This window comes from Rhinolophus hipposideros (genome assembly GCF_964194185.1).
Source record: "Rhinolophus hipposideros genome assembly, chromosome: 13".
Lineage (NCBI taxonomy): Eukaryota > Metazoa > Chordata > Mammalia > Chiroptera > Rhinolophidae > Rhinolophus > Rhinolophus hipposideros.
This window is the reverse complement of record NC_138059.1, coordinates 38,376,569-38,398,406: the sequence shown is the minus strand read 5'-3', so window position 1 is coordinate 38,398,406 and position 21,838 is coordinate 38,376,569. Positions and strand designations below refer to the sequence as shown.

Below are 21,838 nucleotides of genomic sequence, written 5' to 3'. Positions count from 1 at the left end.
TGTTTAGGATTTTTGCATCTGTATTCATCAGAAATATTGGTCTGTAGTTTTCTTTTTTGTGTTGTCCTTACCAGGTTTTGGTTATTGGGTAATGTTGACCTCATAAAATGAGTTAGGGAGTACTGTCTCTTCATTTTTTGGAAGAGTTTGAGCAGGATTGGTATTAGATCCTTTTTGAAGGTTTGGTAGAATTCACTGGTGAAGCCATCTGGTCCAGGACTTTTGCTTTTCAGAAGGTTTTGGATGACTGATTCAATTTCGTTACTGGTGATAGGTCGTTTAGATTTTCCAGTACTTCATGGTTCAGCCTTGTAAAGTTGTATGTTTCTAAGAACTTGTCCATTTCTTCTAGGTTATTGAATTTGGTGGTATATAGTCCTTCATAGTATATTCTTGGATGATCCTTTGTATTTCTGTGGTATCCATGATAACTTCCCCTTTTTCATTTCTGATTTTGTTAATTAATGTCTTCTCTCCTTATCTTAGTGAGGCGAGCGAAAATCAATTTTGTTAATCTTTTCAAAAAACCAGCTCTTTGTCATATTAATTTTTTCTATTGTCTTTTTCTCTATTTCGTTTAGTTCTGCTCTAATTTTTGTTATTTCCTTTCTTCTGCTGACCTTTGGTTTCACTTGTTCTTCTTTTTCTAGTTCTTTAAGGTTTAACATGAGGTTGTTTATTTGGGATTTTTCTTGTTTTGTGAGATAGCCCTGTAATGATATAAATTACCCTCTTAAAACTGCTTTCGCTGCATCCCAAAAATTTAGGTAGGACATATTTTCATTGTCATTTGTTTCTATGTATCTTTTGAGCTCTCCTCTAATTTCTTCTTTGACCCAGTCGTTCTTTAAAAGTATGTTGTTTAATCTCCATGTATTTGTGTTCTTTCCTGCTTTCTCTTTGCAGTTGATATCCTATTTCAAAGGCTTGTAATCAGAGAATATACTTGGTATGATTGCAATCTTCTCTAATTTGCTGAGGCTGATTTTATGTCCCAAATATGGTCTATCCTTGAGACTGTTCCATGTACATTCGAAAACAATGTATAGTCTGATGTTTTAGGATGAAGTGCTCTATATATGTCAATTATGTCCATTTCATCTAATGTGTCATTTAGGGCTGCGATTTCGTTATTTATCTTCTGTTTGGATGATCTATCCATAGCTGTCAATGATGTATTTAAGTCCCCTAATATAATTGTGTTTTGGTCATTTTCTCCCTTTAGTTCTGTTAGTAGTTGCTTGGTATATTTCGGTGTTCCCTGATTCGGGGCATAAATATTGATGTATGTTATGTCTTCTTGTAGTATAGTGCCCTTTACCTTTATGGAATGTCCATCTTTGTCTCTTGTTATCTTTTTCACCCTGAAGTCTGTTTCATCTGATATCTTTATGGCTACACCTGATTTTCTCTGGGTAACATTTGCTTGGAGTGTCAATTTCCACCCTTTCACTTTGAGTCTATGCTTGTCCTTGAGTTGAGATGTGTCTCTTGGAGATAGCATATGGTTGGGTTTAGGTTTTTGATCCAGTCTGCTACTCTGTGCCTTTTTATTGGTGAGTTCAATCCATTTACATTTAGGGTGATTATTGATTCGTGAGGCTTTCGTGTCATTCTATCTTTAGTTTTCTGGTAAGGGTGTGTCTCCATTGTTTCTTTGCCTTTATGTTGTTGTCTATTATTTCTGTGTGGTGGTATTCTATGATGTTTCCCTCTGTTTCTTCTTTTATTACAGTATATATTTCAGTTCTGGATTTTTTTTGAGTGGTTAGCCTTAAGTTTATGTAAAAGAAATTTGATATTTAGAGTATTCCATTTTTTTTATCACGCTTACTTTCTCCATTCCCATATTCCGGTTCAGGACTTTATTCTCCCCCTTTTTATGTTGACCCAAATTGTCCCTGTTGATGCTGATAAATAGCGTCCTTTAGTAATTTTTGTAGTGCAGGTTGTGTATTAGAAAATTCCTTCAGCTTCTGTATGTCTGGAAAGGTCTTTAAGCCTCCTTCATATCTAAAGGATATTTTTGCTGGATATATTATTCTTGGCTGATAATTTCTCTCTTTCAATAGTTTGAATATTTGGTTCTACTCCCTCCTGGCTTGTAGAGTTTCTCCTGAAAAACCTGATGATAATCTAATGGGCATTCCTTTGTAGGTTACCGTCTTCTTTTCTCTGACTGCCTTGAGGATTCTTTCTTTGTTGTTGATTTTAGACAGCTTCAATATAATGTGAGTTTGAGAAGGCCTGTTGGGATTGAGGTAATTAGGTGTTCTATTTGCTTCTTGGATTCTAGGATCCCGTTTTGTCCACAAGTTTGGGAAGTTCTCATCAACAATTTTTTTGAATATGTTCTCTGTTCCCTTCTCTCTTCTCCTTCTGGTATGCCCATTATTCTTTTATTGCTCTTTCTGATAGAGGCAGAAAGTTTTTGTAGAGTTCTTTCATTCCTTTTAAGTCTCAAGTCTCTTTCTTCTTCCATCTGTGTAATTTCCAGGTTTCTATCTTCAGTGTCACTGATTCTTTCCTCCATCTGGTCAACTCTACTACATAAGCTGGTTATTTCATTCTTAATTTCTTCTATTGAGTTCTTAATCTCAGAAATTCCATTTGGTTCTTTTTTAAAATTCAGTCTCTTTCGTAAAATGCTCATGTTGTTCTTTGATTGCATTTCTGAGTTCATTAAATTGCCTTTCTGTGTTTTCTCGCATCTCGTTGAGTTTTTCAGAACTGCAATCTTGAAATCTCTGTCATTTAAGTCACATATTTCCATATCTTTAAGTTCCTTTTCTGGAGACTTTTTACTTCTTTGTGAGCTATCTTCTTGTCTTGGTTTTTCATGGCAATTACTGATTTATTATTTCTCTTCCTAGACATGTACAGTAGTGGCTTCTGCAACAGATTGATAGGAAGAGGTCTTTCTTTTGTTTTCCAATACTTGTTGGTAGAATGTTTTATTTTCTCTCCGACTGCAGCCTTTTTTTCCCTCTATCACACAGTAGTGTTATGTTTTCAGTGCACTATTCCAGCTTCTCACACAATGGGGGGATTCCCTGTGAAACGGGCTTCTCCTCTGTTAACAGTTCGCCTGGGTCATAGGGCGCCAGGTCTGTGTGGGTATGCGGAGATCTTTTGAAGTTCCAAAGCTTTTTCTGCACCAGATTCAGAGCCTATATGTTTCAGCAGTTCTGATTGCTCCTGCAGGGATCCGCTCAGTAAGGTGGGGCCAGGGGCGGGGTGTGTTGTGAGAGGTGGCCCAGAGCAATGGCGGGACCACCACCACAGCCGGTCCGCTTCCACAGTTCCGTCCCCTTTGCCGGAACCAGTTGAGCTCCGAATCTGTGTCTGCAGTCCATAGTTCTCAGAACAGCAAATATTCTGTTCTTTTGATCTGACACTGCTACTGTTCTGCTTCTAGCACCGGGTAGTTGGGGGTGGGGCGATCTCTGATAGGGTAGGGAGCGGGCGGCTAGTATCAGTGCCTAAGGATTCTAGGAAAGTCTGCAGTGCTAGTCAAAAGCCACCAAAAGAGATTCATACTGAGTATGTAAGTTGGGTAGGGGTAGATCTCAGAATCACCAGGACAGGGCAAATGATATTAGCTAGGTTAATCGAGTGTTCAGATTTTGTGCCACCTGTGCCTCTATGCTAGGAATGAGTTGAGGATGCCTCAACAAAGAAACATTGGAGCTTTCAAGCAAATTCTGTCCTGAGAGAGCTGTCCCAACACGTGCCCCTTTAGCCCTGGTCCTGAAGCTAGTCAATTTGGATTTTCCCCTTGTGTCCTGCTTTTGGAGCTGTTTCCCCTGTGCTGAAGGTCATAGTGGGTGAGTGAGTGAGTCATTCAGTCAGTCAATGAATCTCTTTGTGGGCCATTTAAGACCTGCAGTGCTTGCCTTGTTCTCTACCAACTTATTATTGTCTTTCTGGGACACAGCCTCCCCTCTGGTTTTCACACTCAGATGTTACAAGGATGATAAAGACCTCTCTTCCCTCTATTGGTGTCCCAGGCTGGGGACCCCAGTGTGGGGCTGGGACCCTTTGCTCCTCTGGGAGGGCTTCTGCAGCCAAGATATCCCTACTGATTGTTAACTGCCACATGTGTGTGTGGGACCAGCCCACTCTGCATCTCCTTCCCTCTTACCAGTCTCAACATGCCTTCTTCTTTATATCCTTAGTTATAGGAATTCTATTCAGCTAGTTTACAGATGGTTCTCAATGGTTTTTCTGTACTTTAGTTGTAATTTTCATGTATCCGTGGGAGGAAGCGAGCATAGTTTCTATGTACTCTGCAATTTTCTTTGGAAGTCTTCGGATACCTTCAGAATTGACATTTTTTAATCTTAAGTTCTTTTTCGTTGTGCTCAGTTTCTGGAAAGCAGAAGAGTATATTGGAAAGTTGTCAGACTTTAAGTTGGGAGAACTGAGTTTTAGTCTCATCTCGTTTAACTAGGGAAAGTTACTTAACCTTTGTTGTTCTTAAAATGATGGGATTGGTTAAATTTAGTTTAGCACAGGTAATATTGCTCAAAATTTTTTAAATTATACCTGGTCCTGTTTTTTCTTCCCAAACTATTTAGACTGAATGTTTTGAGTACATCCACCAATATGTGAATTTTTGATAAGTGGCCTGGAACTAACTTATATGATCACTACTGTTGCTATGTTGTATTATATTTTTCTTTCTTCTCTGTCTCTAATTTTCTAGTAGGGAGCAAGAACTTTGGAATCCCAGTAGTAGTGAAGCTTGTAACCACTGTTAATTGCATTTATTTTTTTAAGAATTTTTAAAACATTCAGTAATGTTATGGGAAATATTTTTTATTCTATTGGGAAAAAAGAATAGGGAGATAGCCATGATAATTGACAAGTGACTATCTTATGAAGGTTATGAAGGCTCAGAAGCATGAATAATTGTTTATGGTTGAATGCCGTGTCAGGCCCTAGCCCAATCCCAAATTGTCACCTCCTCTGGACTCTGACAATCACTTCCTGGTAGTGGGCTCTGATTATAAGAAAGATCTTTGTCTACCTTTCTTACATCATCAGAATGTCAGAAGTGGAATGCATTGTTCCACTGGGTGCCTGGTGTAATTTCTGGTGCCTACATTACATGTACAGAGTATATGTTTCCACCATTGACTTGCTATCTTGGCGCTGTTAAAGGAAGGAATCTCTTAGAAATAGTTTTCAATCACAGTAAGATGAGAACTCCAGTCTTGACTTGAAGCCCCAACAGCAGGAGGAATTGACATTAATGGTTTAACAACCCCTGTAATTTTGGGCCTCTGCCTATAGGTAATTTTTTTCCATTAGTAGTTTTAAAGTTTGTAATGCCCTCATTATTAAGTCTAAGAGCATAACCATTTCTTGTAAAAGCAGCTTATTTCTACCTAAGCAACGAATATATATTTGGTAATATCAAGGCATCCTGCAAAATGCAGTTGTAACCAATAGTACAGAGATCCGATATACACTTTTCCTAGTTTCTCCCAGTAGTAACATTTGACAACCAATTTACTTACTAATTTTTTTGTTGAAATTTCTCTTATAGGAACAAGAAAAATGATAACTTTTGGTTTAAAAAGTAATTTTTAAGACTTCAATATTTAGAACCACAAATGTGAACTCGAATTTAACATACGATGAAATTACACTGGAATGCTGTATCAAACAATGTGGTGATGGAGAGGCACCAGATAATTTTTGTTGCCAGGAATTATTACAACTCTCAGGATTTTCAGTTTGGATGATATTTCTAAATGATGTAAGCAAGAAGAACTGCTTGGGCAATTCACTCTCTACTGTAGTCAGTGAGAATTCAGTTTAGGTTTTGTGGAAGAAATAGTCATTTGATAGTCTAAAAACCTTATTCATATAATGAGCAGTTCAGGGAATTAAAATTCAATATGCCTAAAATTCTTTTTGGCACTGCAGAAAACGATCAAGGACAGCGAACCTCAAGGAAAAATAATTCAACCACTCAAAAAGCCCAATAAGATTGGTTTCAATTTATAGGTTTGTTTTTCTAAGGATTTTTTCTTACAAAATTGGGATCGTATTACAAGTTATTTTCAAGCATAAGTTTAAAAATCTGTATCTATAGAAATTTGCAAACATCAGTTGAGGGAATATTACCCTGTTTTAACAATATTGATATTTTGCCAATTTTGTTCCATTTATTTCTATTGTTTGTCCTGCTACACTCTACTACCAAAACACTTTAAAGCATAAAACCCAAAGGTCATTTCTTTCACCTGCTACTGTTTGTGTCAAATATACCTTAAATTAAGCACCTTATTTTTTTTTTTTTTTTTAAGATTTTATTGGGGAAGGGGAACAGGACTTTATTGGGGAATATTGTGTACTTCCAGGACTTTTTTCCAAGTCAAGTTGTTGTCCTTTCAATCTTAGTTGTGGAGGGCGCAGCTCAGCTCCAGGTCCAGTTGCCGTTGCTAGTTGCAGGGGGCACAGCCCACCATCCCTTGCAGGAATCAACCGGCAACCTTGTGGTTGAGAGCCCGCCCTCCAACCAACTGAGCTATCTGGGAGGCAGCTCAGCTCAAGATGCTGGGTTCAATCTTAGTTGCAGGGTGTGGAGCCCACCATCCCTTGCAGGAGTCGAGGAATGGAACTGGCAACCTTGTGTTTGAGAGCCCACTGGCCCATGTGGGTATGGAACCAGTAGCCTTAGGAGTTAGGAGCATGGAGCTCTAACCGCCTGAGCCACCGGGCCAGCCCCCAAGCACCTTATTCTTAAAGCATTAATGACTTTAAAGAGAACTTAACTAAAATAATATGTGCCAACATTGATAAACAAAACCCTATTTTGCATCTGCTACCCTTTTTAAGCATTTCCTTGGTGAAATTACACTGAAGCAGGCCCGAGGGAAGAACTGATGTTTGTCTATGAAGTATGTTTAACGATGCAGACTATTGATTTTTATTTTCTTTATTGTATGTTAGGTGATCTTTTAAACTATTAGGTAGGTGCAAAAGTAATTGCGGTTTTTACAATTTTTTTCAACTTTTTAAACTGCAGTTACTTTTGCACCAATCCAATACTTCTTTAAAAAAAAAAAAAAAAGGAAAAATTTCACCCAAAGCAAAATGCTTTATTAGCAAACATTTTCCATTTCAATTCAAAATAGTCAACACACTATCTCTGGAAAGATGGCCAATAATAACCAAGAAGCTGGAACAGGATTGCTTCTAGAGAGTGGTTCAGATTTGTTGTGGGGAAGGGTGTGATGGAGTATACCACTTGCTCTATATTTGTACCTTCCAACGTTGTACTCTGTTCCTATTCAAAAAGATAAAACTGCATTTTTAAAAAATGACCAAAATACAATTAAAAGTAACTAGTAAATGCATAAACACAAATGTCCATAATCAGTGTTTTGCTTGCTTTTTCATCTAGATTTTTCTGCAAAATATTACTTTTAAAATGTCATTTTAAACATGTAAGAGGATCAGTTGTGTTACGATTTTGTACTTTCAATCAAGTGATAAGATTACTTTCAAAATAATTTCTAGTATAAGATTTAGTTTTCAAATTAAAAGTGAGGCTCTGTGGGGGTTATCATTGTTTTGAGTAAGCAGTGTGTCACTTTACTATGTATTTGAAATATATGATAAGCCCCTGTAATAGGGGCTTATATTTTGTAATCTTTGACATATTGTGGAGTAAATTTAGGTTTAGTTACCAATTTTTGACAGTACATATATTTGCTGACTGTGTAGGTGAACTAGATTCCTGGAAGATTTCTTTATGCATTCCAACGTGTTTTCACATTTGTTGGTTACTTAACCTTTCTCCGAGAGGTAGCTACAACATGCATAAAGAAGCTTATGCAATCATGTGCCGCATAACATTTCATTCATAGTGGTCATTGATGGACTGCATATAGGAAGGTGGTCCCAATGGAGCTGAAAAATTCCTAATGCCTGGTCATAGCTGTCGTAACTTCACAGTGCAACGCATTATGCAGTTACTTACCAATGTGTTCAGTACAGTAACATGCTGTACAGGTGGGTAGCCTAGGAGCTGTAGGGGAACAGAATTTGTCACACCAAAATATGTCTTTTGGTATAAGGATTATTTTAGGCAGGTTAGGTTAAAGAAACAGTGGACATGGGAGAAACTCTTAAAACCAAGTTGAAGTCACCGTTTGTAAAAAGCATTTACATTTTTAAGGAAAGTCTCCATTTGTAAGAATGTGCCCCCTCCCTGTATCAGGAAAAGGGGAATGATCTTTTCTCTAGAAAGTCTTAGGGCCTAAAATAACAATCTTAAATCTGCATAACAACCTCATCCTGTTTACCATACTTTTCCTAGTAACCTTCCATAACTGACTCCCCCAACCCCAACATCTTTTTTGGTCTTTAGCTGAATGTGGTATTAAGGTGTGGCTTCAGCCATTTTGGTTACTCAATTATCCTAAGTCTCTCCCATGTATACAGAAGGTATACATGTTACTTACGGTAGAAGAAAGAGTAATTTCCCTCCCCTACGGAGCGGTAAGCTAGCTATGCCATATAATCAAGGTGTGCAGTGTAGCTGGCTATACCCTCTAGGTTTGTATAAGTGCACTATATAATGTTCCCAGGACCACAGAATCCATTCACTTCTCAGAGTCAAGCTGAGTCAATGCATTACTGTATATGACCTTTCAGAAGAGCTAACAGAAATCAAGGTTCAAGATGTAGTTAGTGATCAGTCCATGGACAGCCACAGTATTAAACTCACAAAGAATGCTGAAAAGTCCAACTTGTTGAGATGGTTGATTTCAGGTGAAAATACAAAGTTAGTTCGGAAATTTCCTACATAAAAATTGGCTGTAGGCTTTATACTTGTTAATATTGAAATATATTTCTTTAGTCATTTTCCATATATAATGTCTTTTTAACACTAGGGGTTTTAATGCAAAGGCTCGTGTTTCCTATGTTAATGTGTTGTGACCATCCAGAGGGGAGAATTAGTTCTCTAATCTTTTATTTCTCTAACAGAATAGATAATGCTCTGATCCTCTTTTCTCTAGGAAATATGACAAGTCCTCAGATAATGAATACTGGCAACTATGAATGCTTTTATTGTGGAATGCCACCTGATGAGTGTTACCAATTTTTGTAATTTATAATATTAAATAAAGAAAGAATATTAAGACACTTGTTTTTGCACGAGTGTATTATGAGTGCTATGTAGTAGGTATCCTGGCACTCAGTACTTTCATATATCTTTTCCTGATCTACAAAGAATTTTATATGACTTACTAGGATACAATGAATATTGTAAAATTAGGTGATATAAACTGGGAAAATAATAGTGGGAAAATAATAAGATAGGAAGCATTGTTTGAGTCGTCTGGCAATAGAATCTCAGGCAATTAAAATTAATATTGGCATAACAGTAATGGATTCAGCAGGTGGTCAGACCTACCAAAGGCTTGCTGAAGGAGCCTCAGCTGTCCTCATGAGTACTGTCTATATAGCAGCAATGTGCCAGCAGTGTTCTGAATGTAAACCTTTGGAAAAGCGCCTCTCCTGCTTCAGCAAGCCACACTGAGATGGCGTTAAGAAATTGCTCAACGAGCACATGTATATATTATAAAGTTGTTGACAATTTCCTCCACTGCAGTACTCCATGTCTTCTCTATATAGGTAAAATCATTTTGAGACCCAATGTAGAGACAAACTGTATTTTCCTTTGAAGGTATGAGTTTTACAATTCAAGGTTCTTTTCATCTGACAACCTGGCTGAGTCCATTTGTTATGCCAATATTAATTTAATTGCCTGAGATTCTGTTGCCAGACAACTCAAACATTACTGTCCTGTATTTTCCAGCTTCACCTTTACTTGGTAATCTGTTAGGTTTTAAGTTCATTTTAATGTTTTAAATATACTTTCCAGGTTATTTGGTTCCTAACTTTATGTAGCATCACTCTGACAATTAGAAATTATTTTTATTCCAATATATGAAATTTTTTTGTGATTCCCTTCATTGCTTCAATATCTAGAAAGTTCTGTCATCCTTAAATGGAATTTTTTCTCATGTTTTTCATTGTTCCTTTTCTGTCTTTGATTATGTACAGTGTATGTTTTACTCTTTATACCATTTGAAATTTATTTTGCTATACAGCATGAAGTGAAAATGTTTGCTCAGTTGCTAAACAATTGCTTTCTAAGCATTATCAAATAACTCTGTCCTAGGTGTTGTCTCTTGACTCTCAGCCTCCATACTTGTCCTTATATATTCTATAGCACTACAGCTGGGAGCCTGAAAACTACCTTTTTCAGAGTTTCTTGCTAGCTGGGTATTAGTTTCTGCCGATGGAAGGCAGTCACATGGGATTAACAGGTAGAAAAAAATGTGAAAGCTATTTTTCTGTGTGTGGCAAAAGTATTAGTGGGAATGCAGACTCCTAGCATTCTTGATAACACCACCTTCCCTGTATTAATTCTCCAGCCATAGAACAGTTGGCAACATGATGGGCAACATGATTTACTTCCCTTTGTTCTGGTTTTTATATACCTTTGTAATCAATTCCCTGTATTAAATCCCTCTCTGGAGGAAAACAAAATCCCATTCACCTCCCTTCTACCCCCTATACTGTCTCCTCCCTCCATCCCTAAACAACTGCCAGTCTATTTTCTATTTCCATGGTTTTGCCTGTTCTGGATATTTTATATAAATGAAATCATACCATACCAGTGGTGTTTAGTGACTGGCTTCTTTTATGTAGCATATTTTCGAGGTTTATGTTGTAGCATGAATCAGTACTTCATACTTTTTTATGGCTAATTAATATTCTATCGTACAGTTATACCACATTTAGGTTATAAATTCATCAGATATTTGGAGTAGATAATAGTTTTTGGCTATTAGTAATGATACTATATACATCTGCATTCAAGTTTTTGGGTGGAAATAGATTTTCAGTTTTCTTGGGTATGTACCTAGGACTAGAATTGGTGGGTCAATGGTAATTCCATGTTTAACATTTGAGAAACAGCCAAATGTTTTCCAAAGGGTCTTCATTCTTCTAACATTCCCATCAGCTATGCACAAAGTTTCCAATTTCTCTGATTCCTTTTCAACTGTTAACTCTTATTTTAACCATTTTGATGAGTCAATTTGCTATCTCATTATGGTTTTGAATTGCATTTCCTTAATGACTGTTGATTTTGAGCATTTTTATATGTGCTTATTAGCCATTCATATATTTTATTTGGAGAAATGTTCAAATCTTTGCACGTTTTTTCCATTATATTTATTATGAGTTTGTATATGTATATTTTCAATTTTTTAAATTGTAGTAAAACCATAACATTTATCCTCTTAACTATTTTTAAATGTACAGTTCAGTAGTGTTAACTATATTATCATTGTTGTGTAACAGTCCTCTGGAACCTTTTCATCTTAAAAAACAATACCCACCAAACACAACTCCCATTTCTCCTTCCGCCCAGTCCCTGGCAAGTACCCTTGTACTTTCTTTTTATGTTTTTACCTATTTTTCACTATTAGTTTCAGGTGTATAAAACAACTTAATGATTAGACATTTATACCCCCTCACAAAGTGATAACCCCCCTCCCAGTCTACTACCCTTCTGTCATCGTATATACGAGGTCAGACAATTAACTTCGTGAACTCATCCTAGAAAAAGTGCTGCATCCCTCATTGCTGAATATCACTATGATCACCTTTGAAGTAATCCCCTTGGGAAGCTATGTACTGTTGCCAGCACCTAGTCCACCCTTCAAAGCAGTTTTGGAACTCTTTTTCTGGAATGGCCATCAGATGTCCTTCCTGAATGTCATCAAAATGTCTTCCTTTCAATATTTCCTTTATCTTCGGATAAAGAAAGAAGTCACTGGTGGCCATATCAGGTGAGTAGGGAGGGTATTCCAATACAGTTATTTGTTTACTGGCTGAAAACTCCCTCACAGTGCTGTGTGAACTGGTGCATTGTCGTGATGCAAGAGCCATAAATTGTTGGTGAAAAGTTCAGGTCATTTTTGTCTAACTTTTTCACACAGCCTTTTCAGCACTTCCAAATAGTAAACTTGGTTAACTGTTTGTCCAGTTGGTACAAATTCATAATGAAAAATCCCTCTGCTACCAAAGAAAGGTTAGCAACGTCGTTGCAACAAATACATGAACTTAATTGTCAGACCTCATAGCTCTTACTATACTATTGACTAAGTTCCCTATGCTATACTTTACATCCCACGAACATATATGTGTATATTTATTTTTAATGTATATTTAATTATAGTTGATACTCTATATTCTACATCAGCTTCAGGTGTCCACAGTGGTCAGGTTTATATTTATATTTAATTATATTTTATATTTATATTTAATTTATATTATATTTAATTTATATTTTTTATATTTATATTTATATTTAATTATAGTTGATACTCGATATTCTATATCAGCTTCAGGTGTCCACAGTGGTCTACACAATCTATGAAGTGATTCCCCCAATGAGTCCAGTACCCATCTGGCACCCTACATGATCTTTACATTATTGATTATATTCCCCACACTGTATTTCACATAACTGTGACTATTTTTATGTCTACCAGTTTCTACTTTTTAATCCTTTCACTTACTCCCCCATTCACCAACCATCTCCCATCTAGCAGCCATCAGATTTTTCTCTGTATCTCTACATCTAGTTCGGTTTTTTTGCTCGTTTATTTTGTTCTTTAGATTCTACATAAAGTGAGATCATAGAGTATTTATCTTTTGCAGTCTGACTTATTTCACTTAGCATAATATTCTCTAGGTCTAACCATTTTGTTGCAAATGGTAAGATTTCTTTTTTTTTTTTTTTGGCAGAGTAATACTCCATTGTATAAGTGTACCACAATTTCTTCATTCCGTTGTCTATTTATGGGCATTTTGGTTGTTTCCATGTCTTGCCTATTGTGAATAGCGCTGCAATAAACATAGGGGTGCATATATTTTTTCAAGTTGGTGTTTTGGATTTCTTTGGATAGATATCCAGGAGTAGAGTTGCTGGGTCATAAGGTAGTTCTATTTAATTTTTTGAGGAACCTCCATACTGTTTTCCATAGTGGCTGTACCAATCTGCAATCCCACCAACAGCGTACAAGGGTTCCCTTTTCTTCACATCCTCACCAACATTTGATTGTTGATTTATTGATGATAGCCATTCTAATAGGAATGGGGTGGTATTTCATAGAGGCTTTTATTTGCATTTCTGTGATGATCAATGACATTGAGCACCTTCATATGTCTATTGGCCGTCTGTCCAATATACAAGGCCATCTATCTTGTATCTTAGATAGGGAAATGTCTCTTCATGTACTCAGCCCATTTTTTAATTGGGTTGTTTGTTTTTTGTTGTTGTTGAGTCTTTTATAAATTTTGGATATTAACCTCTTATCCGATGTATCATTGACAAATATCTTCTCCCATTCAGTAGGATGACTTTTTGTTTTATTGATGGTTTCCTTAGCTGTGAAAACTTTTTAGTTTGATGTACTCCCATTTGTTTACTTTTTTCTTTTGCTTCCCTTGCCCGAGGGGATATATCAGTAAAAATATTACTGTGGGTATTGTCTGCAAGATTATTTCCTATATTTTCTTCTAGCAATTTTATGGTTTCAGATCTTACATTTAAGTCTTTAATCCATTTTGTATATGTTCATTCTTGTATATGGTGTAAGAAGGTGGTCCAGTTTCTCTTTTTTGGCATGTATCTGTCCAGTTTTCCCAGCACCATTTATTGAATAGACTGTCTTTACTCTAATGTTAATTCTTGCTTCCTTTGTCTTAGATTAAATGAGCAAATAGGCATGGATATATTTCTAGGCTCTCTAGGCTGTTCCATTGATTTATGTGTCTGTTTTTATGCCAATACCATGCTGTTTTGATTACCATCGCCTTGTAGTATAATTTGATATCAGGTAGCATGGTACCTCCCGCCTTGTTCTTATTTCTCAGGATTGCTGTGACTAGGGCTATTTTATGGTTCCATATAAACTTTAGGATTATTTTTTCTAGTTTTGTGAAAAATGTCATTAGTATTTTGATAGGGATTGCATTGAATCTATATATTGCTTTGAGTAGTATAGACATTTTAACTATATAAATTCTTCCTGTGAGCATTGTATATGTTTCCATTTATTTATATCTTTTTTAATTCCTTTGCACATTTTAAAGTTGGGTTATTTTTCTTACTGTTTTTCATTTGTAAAATATCTTTATATACTCTAGATAAGAGGCCTTATAAGATATGATTTACACATATTTTCTCACAGTCTGTGGGTTGTCTTCATTTTTCTTGGTGGTATCCTTTAAAGCAGAGAAGTTTTAAATTTTGATCAAGTGCAATGTATTCTTTTCTCATGTATACTTTTGTTAATAAACCAAGGTCATGAAGATTTAATATTATATATTGTAAGAGTTTTGTAGTTTTAGCTCTTATATTTAGGAATATTATTTAATTTGAATTTTTTATGTAGGGTGAGATAGAGGTCTAAATTCATCCTTTCGTATGTGGATAATCCATTGTTCCGGTACCATTTATTGAAGACACTATTCTTTCCTCATTGAATTATCTTGGAACGCTTGTAAAAAATCATGGATCATAAATGTAAGAGTTTATTTCTGGCCTTTTAATTGGACTCCATTGATCATTGCCTACCAATAGGGAGAACCACACCATTTTGATTACTATAGTTTTGTAGTAAGTTTTGAATTCAAGGCAATGTTAAGTTCTCCTACTTTGCTCTTTTTCAAGAGTTTGACTGTCCTTTGCATTTCTGTTATATGTTCAATTTCATTGATTCTGCAAAAAAGCCAGTTGGAATTTTGATAGCTATTGCATTGAATCTTTAGTTTAAGACAGTATTTCCATTTTAGCAATATTAAGTCTCCTGTTTATGATCATGGGCTGTCTTTCCATTTATTTAAATGATCTTTTATTTTTTAACAATGTCTTGTTATTTTCAGTGTACGTGTCTTGCTCTTCCTTTGTTAAATGTTTTTCTTAGTATTCTTTTTTATCTCATTGTGAGTGGAATTGCTTTCTTAATTTCATTTTTGGATTCTTTGTTGTGGTGTATACAAATCCAATTGATTTATTTTGTGTATTGACCTTGTATCTTAAACCTTGCTGAGCTGATTTATTCTAGTGGTTTTTTAGTAAATTCATTTTTCTTCATATACAAGTAAGTTTACCTTGTCTCGTTTCTGTCATTTTTATTCCATATATTACTTTATTTTTGGTGATTATTATTTCGGTAATCTGAAAGAACTTGGAATTTAGGTTGATAAAAAATTCTTATTGCATGCCCTATCACGTAGATTCACAGGTTATTTAATTTTCCTTAAGATGCCTTGTATACAGCAGGTAATCTTAACGCAAAAAGTAAGAATGTGAATCCAAGTTGTAGTGTGTTTAGGCTTATAGTACCTTATAGATGGTGAACATAATTGTCATTTTATGACGTTCAATTTCTAGTTGGATAATTTTTATCTTTCTATTTTTTCTTGGTTGTAGTTTGAAGGTACTAGACACCTACATTTAATTTATAGGAGCTCTTTAGCCAAAGGAATAGAATATGCCAGGACAGAGCCACGTAAGTAGGTTGTATGTTATGAAAATGATCTGACTTTCATATGCAGTGTAGAAAGTCTGAGTAACTCGTAATGAAATATACAGTCTTCGTGGTCTTTGCATATCAGCGTTAGTATTTCTCAGACATTTGACATGAATAAATATGTTGTTTGAATGAATGATGGTTGTATGGGGGAAAAGCATTGAACTAGAAGTTGAGAGATCTGGATGGTCCTCTGATTTGGTGGAGAGCTAATTTCACCAAGAACCTTTGGGAAATAATTTAACTCTGAGTTTTAGTTTCCACTTCTGTAAAAATGAGGAGGTGTGGCTGAATAATGGCTAAAGTCCTACTCAGTCTGAACAGCATTCCCTGTTTGATTTTACAGTTGCACATAGGTTGACTTTTATTTAGTCTCAAAACAGGCTCTCCTCAGGGGGAGTTGTATTAAGGTTAGTGCAAAAGTAATTGTGGTTTAAAAGGTTAAAACTAATTGCAAAAACAGCAATTACTTTTGCACCAACCTAATAAAAAGTCTCTCCAAGTGACTAATATGCAAACAAGTTGAAGATCACTGCTTTAGAAGTTGAAAAGTTTAAGGGCAGCTTGATGTCAAATAATATTCTCAGGCTCCCATATTTTTTAAATGATGAAATAGAATGATGGTTATGGAAATAGCAAAAGTGAAATAACAAATTATTGAATTTTATGGTTTATGGAATAATTTGGTATGTTAAATCTTGAATCTGAAGAACAATTCTGTGAAACTTGGGAGGTTCTATCACCCCCATTTAGCAAATGCTGTAATTGAAGTTTAGAGAAATCAAGTGAATTACTCAAGGTTACTGTGTTAATAAAAAAATTGATCTGGAACTAGATGCACATCTGTTACCATTCCTATTAACCCATCAGTTAGGATTATGTGGGAAAGATAATCTCAAAGATTTTTAGTCCCTTGCATTTTGTGTTTACTTGTTTTTGAAATGTGATAATTACCTACTTAGAAATATTTATAAGGGTTAATAATCTAAAACTGTGGTTCTTTATTGCTTTTTAAGCTAATTATTTAAATTTTTTCCCAATATGTTTTTTCAATTATGAGTTTCTGGCCACTAATTGTGGTGGAAAACAGATTGGGTTAGGGATAGAGTGAAACGAATTTCATAATATGGTAATCACTTGAGTTGCCACATAAAGAATAATTAGGTATTCACTTGGCTTGTCCTCCTTGGAAGTAATTGCTACAGATATACCTTGAGGTACCCATACATCAGTTTTCCACTTGTGTTAATGGTGATTGGTTTAATTTGTTGTGCATCCCTTCCAATTTACCTGCCTCCCCCTCGAAATCTCAGTCAGTTTGGAAGAAATAACTCCTAGGTGCTATAGTACTTTATTGTATTATTGTGTTGTAAGTTTGTTTGCTTATGGGTGGAACAGTCTGTTTCTCGAAGAAATCACTTGGAAGACTTCTGGTTTCTGTGGTAATGGTTCCTATTAGTCCTTTGTATTCATGCCTTAGTATTCCTGATAACTAGCCAGTTAATCATCAATGAGCTGGGCTTTGGAAGTGGTGCTTTGTGGTTGAATGACTATGAAGATTTAATTCTCTCTTTCCTGTCCCTTTAAGAATCTCAGAGAGAACTGGATCTTTGGGGAAGCCCTGCATTTAACTCTGCATTAACCCTTCTGCCTTTCAACTTTTGGCTTTTGTGGAAATGTGGGACAGAAATGCTATGGTGTTCTTACCTGGCTTGGGAGAGATAACTGAGAATTCTAAGATCACCTTAAGATAATCTGTTTCTTTAAGTAACTAATGTTTTTAGAGTAAATATTCGACATTGTCTGTTCCTATTGGTTCACTGTGCTTTCTCTCCCTTTAGTCCCCCAGGTTCGCCCAATAGTCTTGGCTACTTCCCTACAGCTGCTAATCTTAGCGGTGTCCCTCCACAGCCTGGCACGGTGGTCAGAATGCAGGGCCTGGCCTACAATACTGGAGTTAAGGAAATTCTTAACTTCTTCCAAGGTTACCAGGTCAGTAGCTTAAAGAAGAAAAATACTCAGTGCCCTTATTACTTGAGTTGATTTGCCTAAAGAATGCAGCCAGGAAAGAAGCAGATTCTCTGAAACTCATGTGCTGCTAGATTGCTTATGGAGGCAAAAAGAACCAGTCAAAGTCAGGGAGACTAGTGTGAGTACTAACTTAAAATTCATCCCTCTGACAAGATTAGAGCTTTTCCGTGCTATTTTTAATTGTTTCAACTTGGAGCGTTTTCTGAAAAATGGGCTTTGGAAAAGCTCTTCAGGGCACACAGCAGTGTGAGTCTTTTCATCTAGAATAGGATTGGCTAAAGATTTTCCCTCAAAGTCAAATTCTTGACTAACAAAAAAAGTACTTAAGCTTGGAGTTTAAGAAGAGTATTTAAAAAGTGGTCAGAGACCTCTCTGCTTAAACGGGGGGGGGGGGGGGGGGGGGTGGACAAAAGAGACTCAATGAATCTTTAGATGGTAATTCCTTAAGATGAGCTGTAGGATGTTCAGATGTAATTATCTGCTGTTAATTCTTAGTGTTTACTCTTACCATTTTCTTCTACCACTGCCTGTGTCCATCAGTTGTTTTCTGACTTAATCCAAAGAATGAGATGTTTCTTGGAAAGAGCTCTTTAACAGTGAGCAAAATCTCATTGTCATCTCACCTGAGCGGACTTCTTTCCTTCCTCAAATCACATAATACCTAGAACCCGAACTCTTCTTTCTTGCAATGTCTAAAAATCAGTATCATGCAGTCTTTTAATTGTACTAATAGCAAAAATTGTCTTTCCTTTTGGATCTGAACTTTGTTTGAGTCTTTAGAGGTAAGAATACTTTATAGGCATAATTATAAAATCCTATAATAGTCTTTGATCATTTACAGTACAGCATTATAAGGGTTGTGCCTGCAGAAACTGCTTCACTGTTAGAATGGGTTTACAAGCTTGGTGTCTGAATCATGGAGGATTGTGAAGCTCAGTTAAAATTACCTTGGTGGGGATGCCCCATACCTACCAAGTTACCATATATAGTGGTGTAAAGGCTTTTAATATACAGAACATATTTTCTGACAAATGAAGAAAATCTGTGTCTGATAGTGAAAAACTGAATGAAGGTGGACAAAGGTTGCCTTTTGTTACTGCCTGGTTTAGCACATTGTTAACAGAAGTGAACTTTTTTTCAGAGATCAGTAGATACTGTGTTTCTTCCCTAAACAGTTATGCTTCCTGTTGGAAGCCCTTGCAAAGATTTTTTTTTTTTTAAAGTTACTTTCCAAACTTCGTGTCTGATTCATTAGATTATGAAAGGAATACAGTTTTACTGAAGGCTATTGAAAAGGTTGCTTAATCTCATGGAGAAAACATTTGAGTTTTGTATTTTCCCCCATTGTTTTCCAATTCTGTAATGTACAAGCAAAGTTTCAGGTTGTAGTGGTCAGCTGAATTAATTTTTTTTTTTTTTGACTAGTCTAATTTTACTTTCACACTGAATAAAATTAAGCAGTCGTACACATAAGTCGGTTATGAGACTAAGCAAAATTGTTGTTTATTATGAAGAATGCCCCAGCTAGCTTTTGTGTATGTTTATTCTACCACAAACAAGTAATAGCAGTTATTTCTAGATTTATGGCTTCAAAACTGAGATAAAATAACTTTAGTCTGCAGCAGATCATCTTCTAGTAGCTTCTAGGGAGTCATTCAGGGTTGGAATAGAGTTATCTGGTATCATCAGAAGCGCAAGGATTGTGCAAAATGATTCTACCTCAAGGCAGAATTGGCCTTCCATTTCTGAAGTGCTTGGAATTTATGAGCTGGATCAATGAATCAGGATCATGTAGGAAGCTCAGTTATCCAATTCAGTATGTCAAAATATTCCATTATTTCCCTCAGTAATTTGAGCTTTAAGGTAGTCACAGTGCATGCATTCAAAATAGCTCATATTTTCTCCTGTCTCTATGCCTTCTTATTTTTCCCTCTTCTCAATTATTTTAGTAATACCCATTAGCTATGGGATTCCAGATTCTTTAGATATCACTTTGTCACAAGACTAAATCAGTAGATGACTTTGGGGGGAAAAAAACTGTTCATTTAAGTGTAATCTGTGTTTTTCTTTGCCTACTGTGTATTTATTGCTCTTGCTGATTTAATGGGAGGTTTTCATTTTATTTCTGGTTATTTATGATTCATTTTACATAATTTCATGATTTACTCATATTAAGCAAATCCTTCATAATAATTGGTTGAGTGAATGAAATCTCTTGAGACTTTGATTCTGTCTTTAAAATAAAAGATATATATCTTGATGTAATTATGGCATATGTCAGTATCTACACATATTATTTTTAAATGTGTCATTTGGGATGGGAGTCGGGGTATAAGCTGAAAAGGGCGGAATTTACACAAAGGGAAGAATTCTATTGGCCTAAGCAGATTGCAGGACATGGGCTCTGCTAGCAAATCTGCTGTCTTCTAAAGTATCTCGGTTAGGCCCATTTTGATAAATTAGGTTAACAGAATGAGGACAGAACTTACGAAGACAGATTACTATGAAAATAGTTGGTAATGAGAATGTCATTCTGGTAATGAAAATAAACCTATATCTATGTTTTAGTTGATGGGCCTGTTATTCTGAAATGAACTCTCAAGAATCCTTATATAATTCCTTTAACTTTTTCATTCTTTCCATTACTGTTTACTGTCAACAACTTTGCATTTTCAGTAACTGCTTGTTTTTGTTTCTCCTCAAAGTACTAACTTTAATCATTATCTCTTTTGGCCTTTCACTGCTAAGATTGTTACTTGCTGTCCTACTGAGAGATTAGATTGATATTGTAAATGCATCTAATGCTGTATAAAATTCATAGAGTTGTTTGGACATATCGGGCTTATTTTATAATACCTTGCAAATAGTTGGTGCTAAAATATTTGTTATCTAGTCATACCTATGATATCATGGAAACTGTACTGTTAGCAAGATCTGAAGTGTTTGGTGGTGTTTATTGTGATATGGTGTTCCTTTTTTATCCAGATGTTCTACCCTGTCTCTCCGAAAATAAGACTGGGTCTTATATTAATTTTTGCTCCAAAAGACACATTAGGGCTTATGTTCCGGGGATGTCATCCTGAAAAATTATGCTAGGGCTTGTTTTCTGATTAGGTCTTATTTTCAGGGAAACACGGTATTTAACTTCTCTACTGGAAGGGGTTTTTATGGTAATCAGGCATGTTGAGAAATGAAGACTTGGGATTAACAGTCGTGTATGTGGTTCGTACAACTGTTAACTTGTTTCCTATGGTCTAAATGTCCTATAATTCTGTTGGTAGATCTATTCAGTTGAAATACTAACCATCCATATTGTCAGTCTGTCCGTCTTTTGATCCTGTTTGTTTTAACTTGCATTTTAGTATGCAACCGAGGATGGATTTGTACACACAAATGACCAGGCCAGGACTCTACCCAAAGAATGGGTTTGTATTTAAGGGCCCCAGCAGTTAGACCATCCTCAGAAAAGCAGGTAAGGCTCTGTGGTACGAAAGTTAAATTATAAAGGGCCAAATTCAAAAAAGAGCCAGGTGAGAGGTTCCCTCTTTTCTTTAGTGTGATGTAAGAGTGTCAAATCCTGGAAGGAATGGAGACTACAGTTAAGGTTCTCATCTAAGTAGATTGTATCTAAGCAATATTTATGGATAATATTTGTATGTTATTTGGGATTCGGGAAAACTTCCATTTGGAAATTCATTTGCAGTATATCAGATGGTCGACAGGTTAGGAATGCTTTTTTTAATTGAGGTAAAAATCACATTGCATAAAATCAATCATTTTAAAGTATACAATTTGGTGGTATTTTGTGCATTCACAAATTGTACAACCAACCATCTCTATGTAGTTCCAAAATATTTCTATGTCCCAAAAAGAAAACCCCATCCCCATTAAGCAGTAGCTCCCTATTTTCCTCCCCTACAAACCCTGGCAACTAATAATCTGCTTCCTATCTGTCTCTATGGATTTGCCTATTATGGGTATTTCGTATAACTGAAATCATACAATATATGACCTTTCGGTATCTGGCCTCTTTCACTTCACATGTTTTAGAGGTTCACCATGTTGTAGCATGTATCAGTACTTCTTTTTTTTTTATGGCTGAAAAATATTGCACGGTACAGATATAACACTTTGTATCCATTTATCCACTGATGGACATTTGG

General features: G+C 35.8%; 1 protein-coding gene across 8 annotated transcripts in view; it reads left to right on the top strand.

The window, feature by feature from the left end:
* Nucleotides 1-21,838, top strand: part of ESRP1 (epithelial splicing regulatory protein 1) — a 65,073-nt gene that overhangs the window by 36,246 nt on the left and 6,989 nt on the right. For 2 of the 8 annotated variants that reach the window (XM_081070339.1, XM_081070338.1), the window contains exons 14-15: nt 17,486-17,636; nt 21,038-21,147. The exons of 2 other annotated variants lie outside the window; for them this stretch is intronic. In XM_081070339.1, the coding sequence (XP_080926465.1) occupies nt 17,486-17,636; nt 21,038-21,112 (226 nt within the window). In that variant the 3' untranslated portion in view covers nt 21,113-21,147. The remainder of the gene's footprint in view (nt 1-17,485; nt 17,637-21,037; nt 21,148-21,838) is intronic. 4 more of the 8 variants (XM_081070341.1, XM_081070340.1, XM_081070342.1 and 1 more) reach the window with 2 other exon arrangements.